The sequence below is a fragment of the Macadamia integrifolia genome, chromosome 3 (assembly GCF_013358625.1).
Source record: "Macadamia integrifolia cultivar HAES 741 chromosome 3, SCU_Mint_v3, whole genome shotgun sequence".
Lineage (NCBI taxonomy): Eukaryota > Viridiplantae > Streptophyta > Magnoliopsida > Proteales > Proteaceae > Macadamia > Macadamia integrifolia.
In genome coordinates this window covers 3385861-3394103 of record NC_056559.1, presented here as the reverse complement: position 1 = coordinate 3394103, position 8243 = coordinate 3385861, and the positions used below count along the sequence as shown (strand labels likewise).

Below are 8243 nucleotides of genomic sequence, written 5' to 3'. Positions count from 1 at the left end.
TTACAAGTCATGGGGATTTTTCGGTAAGATCTTCTGGTAACTTTCTTCTTCCCAGGGGAGAAATGGGTCTAACCAGTTGGAATGATTTGAAAATCAAAGCTACCATATGTGGCTTTTTAACTCTTGAATCACCTTTTTTTATTTATCTTTTGGTAGACCCTTGAATCACCTTTACCGGGTTCTTTTAGTAGAGTGTTAATTCAGTTGGAAAGACAAAAACATGCTCATGTGAAAACGGGGGAAAAAAAATAGAAGAGAATGGAATTCACATTATGAAACATAAGGATTTCATGATATTAGAATTAGTTGACATGGATATTGTGAAGAATAAGTGGTGAAACTAGAAAAAATAAAATAAGAATTTCATGATATTACTATAGTTGAAATGGGGATGTCGTGAAAAATGAGTCGTGAAACCAGAAAAAATAAAACAAGAATGAACAAATTAGAACTAATTTAGAAGTAACTTTGATACATGATGAGTTGTGAAAAAGTAGACATCTACAAAGGAGAACTTGAATGCTCTAAATGAAGGGGGTGATTGATTTTAGATTGAAAGAGCTAAAAGAGTCGGGTGTATGCCTAAAATGACTCTAAGAAATAGTGAGGAAATACATGCATAACTTAAGACTAGTAGCTAGTATTGCTTTGACGAAATGAAAAAGATTCATGTACCTGACCCCATTTGGTTGGGATAATGCCGAGTTGAGTAGCCAACCCTATTATTCTGTTCTCCCCGCTCAATTAAGGTACATAGAATTGGTTATAAGGCAACCCCTTGTGCCAAATTGAAGTTTCCCGGATCTTACTAAAGGTGGTACTCACTAAATTGTAAATCAATTCTTCTTATTATTAAACCAGTCACCTTTCTCAACCTTTTTTATGTGGATGGAAATAAGAGGCTTTTAACTAGGATACTTCAATTACATTCCCCCAGAGTTTGAAAAAAAAGTCTTATAACCCAACACAAAGGAGCTGCTGTAGCCATTACAATACTTTTTCTTTTGCACTTATACTTTGCTATTAGTTCTCTATCATCTATACAGGCTTCTCATATAACTGATCAGCTTTGGTTAGAAACACAACCACCCTTGGATAATATTCATCTTTCTAGCCTCACTAGCGATTTTCTCGTTTAACTTGGTTTGGATCAGTGACCATGTCCATCATCATTTTCTCTGGTGAATCTTCCCAACTGCCAAAAGTTTTCAAGTCCACCTACAAAATGGGTAAACAAGAAATTGAGGTCATTGTCGTCTCCATGCACAATTTCAGTCAAAATGTGAGAAGGATAATAGTGTCCAATCTAAATTACCTTGCGCCTCTGCTCCGTAAATAGTTGCTCTCTGTTCTTATAGGCACTTTGCTCTTCCTTTGCCTTTCCCCCAGCTAATCCCCATACTTCAACCTCTGCAATCAAAGCTTCCAGAGGTAGAAATCCCTGAAGTATATGCAGGAAACTAATAAACCAATAAGTAGGCAGTTCTTTCCAAGACCTATCGACCAGAAGATCATGCCAATTAGGGTAATTTCTTTTTTTTTTTGGATGGATGCAATTTCTAATTCTTAAGAGAATCTATGCAGTAAGCATTTGAGAACCCTAAAAAGATACACAAGGCCAAAATTAAAAGAAACCAAAAACTGCATTGACATAATGTAGATAAGAATGCAAGGCAATGGTCTCCTAACTTCATGTACATAAATTCTTTCATTTAATCACATATAACCAAAGAATGCAGTAATAACGACAGCAGTAATATTGCCAAGGATTTTTTCAGTACTGAATAATATAATAATATCATTTTAACCATCCAATCCACATACTAACGTCCATAGTTTTATAACCAGTCGAACTGCCAGCTGAACCGGATAAAACCAAAACTACACTCTCCTCAGTCCAGTCCGTACATAAACTGCCTTTGTCAATAACCAGAATCAAACTGGGCGGTTTTCTGAACCGGGCAGTTTTGTAAAATTGGCCGGTTGTGTTCACTGGTTTTTCAGGTAAATATAAATTATAAGGGCACTCTTATATGGAATTGAACCCAAGCTCTTTTATTCAAATGGTGAAACACCAACCAATGTGCCAGTGGTTGCCTTTGATGCATTAATTGCTGCATATTTCCTTTTAATTGCATCTGTTTTCAACTTCTCATTTGGGGGGGGGGGGGGGGGTGGGGGGATTTTTTTGAACCCTGGTTTGAATGGACAAAACTAGATATAATCGGAACCGAACCCTTTTCGGTTCGAAGCAGGCCCAGTTTAAAAAACTATGCTACCATCTGCTTCTCCATTTGGAAGGTTCACAATGTTTTCCCTGATACTCCAACAGAATAACTCGATCGGTAAAACTTGCACCAAATTTTGCATGATGGAGGTCCTCTATTTTATGATGATGTGATTAAAGAAGAAAGATAAGCAAATGAAGTTTGTTGTAAACTTCCATATTTCATCTAAGACAGACCACCTTTTTAGTGTGCTGCTATTTTACCTGATTTGGGACAAGGGGACCAGGTTGATAAGACTTGTCAACTGCATGATGACGAATTGTTAGTCTGGCAAAATCTTCATCGACAAATATCCTTTCATTCCCAATGGTTCCTCCAAAAGCAATGCCCACTGGTTTGGGATGTGGTTCATAAACTCTGCCAGCAGGGTGCAAGTGGCTGTAGATAAAGTTTTTCTCTTTACCTGTTGGAGGTTGGGTCTTAGATTAGCCACTTTCAGAGAAAAAATGTAAATAAAATATACTTTCATTTCCCCACATACCAGAAGATGAGAAGACGTGAAAAACTGGACTTATCGAATACAGGCAACCAGAGTTTCCATAGAATACATCTCTATTTTCAAATCCCTGCTCTGTTAGTATACCAATCACCCATCTCCTGACATTGCCATCACATCCATGGGCATCTTCTGAGTTAGCAGAAATCAGAATTAGCAATGGCCCATGGTAACCTTCAATGTTTGACCAGAATCTGCTCAATCCCTTCCCATGGATAGCTGACCTGCATGCAAGTATTGGGAAGAAAATAAGTTATAGCATAGTAGTATGTAAGAATTGTTTTTTCCATAATTTGATGAATAAATGTAAGGAATTGTTACAAGTCAACAACAATTGGCAAGAACGTTCAATTTTATTGTTTGTTTAGGTGGGTAAGGACACGACAGCTACTCAATTTTTCCTCATCAAATTATGAGATAAACCTAGAAAACATCAGCAATGATCTAGTTCATGACCATGGAGTTCTAATGGACCAGGAATGTGGCATTATTAAATCTATAATGAAATGAGAGGACTAAAATCTAAAAGGTTCAAACTCTAATGTTCTTGGTGCTAAAACTGAACTGCCCAAGGCAACCAGATAAAGTCAAGATAGAACATTTATATGCACTTGTAATACACACATAATCAGATGACAAGATACCGATAACCCACTTTAGTACAAAATCATTTTTGGATCATATATATGTCCATCCTTAACAATTCCAGGGGAATAGAAAGATGGCGACTTTCCAGTCAGAAGCTTTCTGCTGAGGGTCACTAACCTGTAGAGAAGGTTTTCAAGTACTCCCTTTCCATCTCTAAGAAATGATGCCTTCAAGATCTCTTCACTTAATTTGCCTCTTTGTGTAAGCGAGATGGCCCAGGCCCTTCCACACGTCAGAAGATATGTATCATTTGCCTCTGTCAAAGAAATTTCACCAATTGATAAATTGGAAGGTCCCAACTCATCCTGTTCATGTTCAAGGAAAGAAGCCACATCTAAAAATTGCATCCAAGGATCACTTGATGATATTATGGCCCAATGAAAATCCAGCATAATGATTAGTTTGAATTTAAGTAGAGGAGTGAAACAGTGACAAACAGGTATGCCATGCCAAAAAAAAAAAAAAAAAATTAACTTGTTGACATGAGGACAGGGAAGCAAAGGAAACAACAATGTGAGAGGCAACTACATACGAAGACATTAATTAAGACTAAAAGATGTTTGAAGACGACCACAAAGAGGGTAATAAAATTATAGCATAAATCATGTTTTCAGTGAAGATGATCACACCCTGGTCTAGCATAAATCACCATGAGACCTTGAACTCATTTCTGACTATAACCATAAACTATTCCAATATGGAGTTGTTGGTCTAGTATAAATCACCATGAGACCTTGAACTGATATTTCTCACTATAACCATAAACTATTCCAATATGGAGTTGTAGCCTAAATCCCCATAGGCAGGAAGATGCTACGATTGTAAAATGAATCAAAATCAAATCGTATCACACATTAGTGTCACTGTTGTAAAAAAAGAATAAATATGTTACCTCCACAGCTGCACATTTTTGGAGTCTATCATGGAGATACTGTGTCAAACATTGCACAAGGCCGGGGACTGTTGTCAAAGCCCACATATGAAACTTTCCAACAGGAAGTCGGTATTCCAAGCTCGAAATGCTACAGTCCGATATATTTAAGTCATTTCCAACTTCAGCGCAATATACAACAGCTGACAATACTAAATGCTTTATATCCGGAATATCTAAATTAGTCTTCCCTTCAGAAACTCCCAAAATGCTCGAGCTCTGTGACATGACCCAGCACAACCACAGAAGCACAAAAGCATCACTGGGCATTAAAAAGCCATTGATCTTACTATCAGCATCATCAGATTCGAATTCCAGAGTTGAAGGATTTCCAGCTTTTGCACTAGCCAAAGCATAAAGCCGGTATAAATTGTTAAGAGAAGTCGAAACAGTCTTCCTTCCACAGCAGCTAATATAACCCCTCAAGAACTCGATCCAAGTAACTCCTCCTTTATCCGCCCTGAAAAAGAGATCGACAACAGCTTGGCCCAGATGGACCAACAGCCTTGGAAAGCATTCAGGTATTGTCGAGGTTGTTTCTTGCGTTGGGTTATTGTAGGTGAAAGAGAAGATTTCCTGCGATGCATGAAAACAATGGGAATGAATTGGGACAAAACCAAAACATGAAAAACAAACCATGAGTTTTATAGACGAGCAAAAGTAGAAAATTATGTTGTTCTATAGAGAAGAAAGCCAACAAAAGAAATTGAAGTCCAATAGCGATCACGATCGATGCCAAACAAAATTTAACAGCGGCACATATAAAATTTCTGTGATTTTTTTGAGTTGAAGCACAAAATTCTGTGGTACAAAAGAAGAGAATGAAGGTGAGAGGGGGAATGATAAAGAATTAGAGTTAGGTTAGTCTGTAACCTGAAGAGAGACGAGGGGGATGACGTTTGTTTGAGGATTGGTGAGCTTAGAGAAAGCCTTGTGGAGAATGGGGAGAGCTCCCGTGGAAGCGGCCTCGGATTCAAGCTCTCTTTGCTCCGGCGAGATAAGGTTCTGCTGCGTTGACGACGAAGCTCCCATTTTTCGTTTGGTTTCTTAATGGTAATGGTTATAAACTTATATATAGGGATAATCGTGACCCGTATGAGAGGAAAGGAATAGAAATAGAATAAAGAATTAGATCCAAAATATTGACTTCTCTACCTTCCTGATGAATCCACATGTCCAATTCACTGCCACCATCACTCACAAAAGACAACATCGCTAAGCTATCTATCTGATCTGAGCCCGGATCATTTTCACCGCTTCATGTCCGCCGTCCGCGGTACTCTGGCCAGGGCCAGGTGTCTCATCCGACTTGGTCCGGTTGAACCTTTCAGGCTGATAATGGGTCAACCTGAAATCAAATCTTCAAACCAAAACTGCCATCATTAGGCTATTCTATTGTTCATAGATATGTCATTTCATGAAGGAAAGAAAAAGATAAACATAAAAAGATGCTAGCAAATGATTTACTCTCACAGAGAGAACAAAATCAGTTTTGCAGATTGTAATTTGGTTTTGATTTTAGTGGATCCATTTCAGCGGTTCAGCCTATCTGGTCAGATTTCTACCGATTACATTAAATTCCCAAACCAAAACCAGTCTGGTAAGGGTTCAATTTGGTCTAAGCCGTTCATTTTCTTGTCAGTCTCACTGGTTCGGTTTGTAATCATATATGTTGAATATTGAAGGGTGACAATGTGATACCATGCTCTCATCACCGCTCAGGTAACTATTCAGCCCATAGTTATCTGAGTGATCCATGTGTTCAAATATTTCAACCAACCAATAGAGCCGGCATACGGAGTCATTGGTTCATCACTTAAACACATGTCAGCTATGAACAAGACCTAGACAATCACTGTTCAGGAAAAGATCCCGACCCAAGTATTAGGTTATCATTGATATGCATATTCCAAATAGATTCTGGGTTTTAACCACATTGTGGACCGAAAACGTATTTAAAGAGGTAAATTTCATTGATTGACCAAATTTCGATTCAAAAGAGGATTGTGAGATCAATCAGAATCACAATTGTGATTGACCAATTTCGATTCAAATTGGCTGAGTTACCTGATTCGGTACCCAGTTTAAAACCCACGAAAGGTGTCAAAGAACATATTCAAAAACGGCTATCGCTGATCATGAATTGTTTCCAGACAAGAGCTTCCAAAATATAATTAAGCATTTATGAATTAATAAGAGTGGATTTCAATAAAACTATCTAAATGACCATGAGAGCATGTAATAGCATGGCTCAATTTGCAGCTCTTGCTGATCATGAATCGTTCCCACACAATTACCTCCAAATACAGTGTCTATATATAAATAAGCATTTATGAGAGAGGATTCCAATAGACCTATCTGAATTGCCATGAGCGTATAATAACATGGCTCAATGGCCCAAATTGATGAGCAACAGACACCCAACTCGAAAAGAAAAATAGATCTGTGGCTTTGTGCTTGGATAGACAATCAACCAGTTCTCATGATTATGTGAGCGCCACTATCGGTATCCACGATGTCGCTAATCTCACCGACTTTCAGAGCATATGTTGCTTCTTCGAAAGGCTTCTGCATCTGCCCTTTGCCGAAAGGACCTGAAATAACCATCACAGCCAATCTACATTAAGACTACTGCATGTCGAGATGATAGCATTTATCCTGAAAACTAGTTATTTAGTGTGCAGATAAGCAAATGGATGGGGAGAGCTTACCTCCCCACGCTCTTTCTTTTGGGAGGTAAGCGATGGATGGTATATTTAAGAAATAAAAATAAAAAACAAAAAAGATAACATTCACAGTACATATGCCACAAGAAAAGGACTAGTAGTTTCAAATACAGCGGCCTGACCAGAGAGAAACCAAGACATGTTGGATATAGCCATCAGGAACTCATAAAATAGCAGATTGAAATGTGATACCATAATTCTGTAGGAGGATGAAGCTTTCACTATTATGTGCTGAAAAAAAAATCAGATGGCAACTGAGAAACAGGAAACAGGGAAGCTTTGTTAACTAACCACTCGCGGTCATCTTGTTCTTTTTAAAAAGTGAAATGTTACATCCCCTGGGTAACAGAATTCCACAAAATGGTTACCTAGTCACATAAGAATGTGCCAGCAAAACCCCGTGTACAAATCACTTATCTCTTTTTGGGTTCAATGCAAGTATCATTTCAGTGACAGCTTTTTGTCTATGAAATGCATTATATATCTAAAAGAAGAAAAAAGAAAAAATTAATGCATCAGAAGAGAGAAGCTATTCTCAACCAGGCTATGATTATTGAATCAGTAACCACTGCATAACTGACAGACTTGCATACGTATCAATTTATCAAAAACATGGTTGTCATCTACCCAAAAAATAAAAACATAGTTGTCACTAACACCCACCCCCACCCCACCCCACCGCACCCCACCCCACCCCAAGAAAAAAGGGCTGTCAAACTCCTTCAGAAGGGAAACAATGTTTTCCAAGCATTTCAATGATTCACAGAAAGTTTCTAATGCATGATTTTATTGTATGTGGTTAGTCAGAAATATTCAGATTCTCTCCTCCAACTTTCCAAGTCGTTACCTCTAGACAAGACATCAGCAAACTCAACGTTGACAACCATTACTTGGAAGGCTCATTTTTTGTATAAACTGTATGTAGTGAGTATGTATAACCTGTATGTGTGCCGACAAGTATGTCGACACTGTATGTATGCCGACACTACCGACATACGGTCCCACATACCATGTGAAGTCCATGTGAAGCCACATGTCTTGGGTCCCACATGTCTCTTGTATCCTCGGCTATTTAAAGCCTTTCATGAATGAAGTTTGGGGCAGAGCCCGGTTATGACTTACACCCTGAGATAAGAATGGCATGTGGGACCCAA

General features: G+C 38.3%; 2 protein-coding genes across 4 annotated transcripts in view; both read right to left on the bottom strand.

Moving 5' to 3' along the window:
• Positions 1-829: 829 nt before the first annotated feature.
• Positions 830-5431, bottom strand: LOC122073040. 3 transcript variants are annotated; one of them, XR_006138634.1, is made up of 7 exons: positions 5237-5430; positions 4325-4939; positions 3550-3737; positions 2770-3008; positions 2492-2691; positions 1316-1410; positions 830-1218 (listed from the first exon to the last, which is right to left on the bottom strand). XR_006138634.1 is itself a non-coding variant. In XM_042637534.1 (7 exons), exons 1-7 carry the CDS (start codon positions 5393-5395, stop codon positions 1120-1122), a joined length of 1626 nt encoding a protein of 541 aa, XP_042493468.1. In that variant the 5' UTR covers positions 5396-5429; the 3' UTR covers positions 830-1119. The 3 variants fall into 3 exon arrangements, 1 of the variants encoding a protein (XP_042493468.1); XM_042637534.1 differs by having other exon boundaries at positions 1316-1441; positions 5237-5429; XR_006138633.1 differs by having other exon boundaries at positions 1092-1218; positions 1316-1460; positions 5237-5431.
• A 1093-nt stretch (positions 5432-6524) lies between these two features.
• Positions 6525-8243, bottom strand: part of LOC122074581 (peptidyl-prolyl cis-trans isomerase Pin1) — a 9863-nt gene continuing 8144 nt past the window's right edge. The window contains exon 2 of the mRNA XM_042639468.1: positions 6525-6957. Within this exon, the coding sequence (XP_042495402.1) occupies positions 6833-6957 (125 nt within the window). The 3' untranslated portion in view covers positions 6525-6832. The remainder of the gene's footprint in view (positions 6958-8243) is intronic.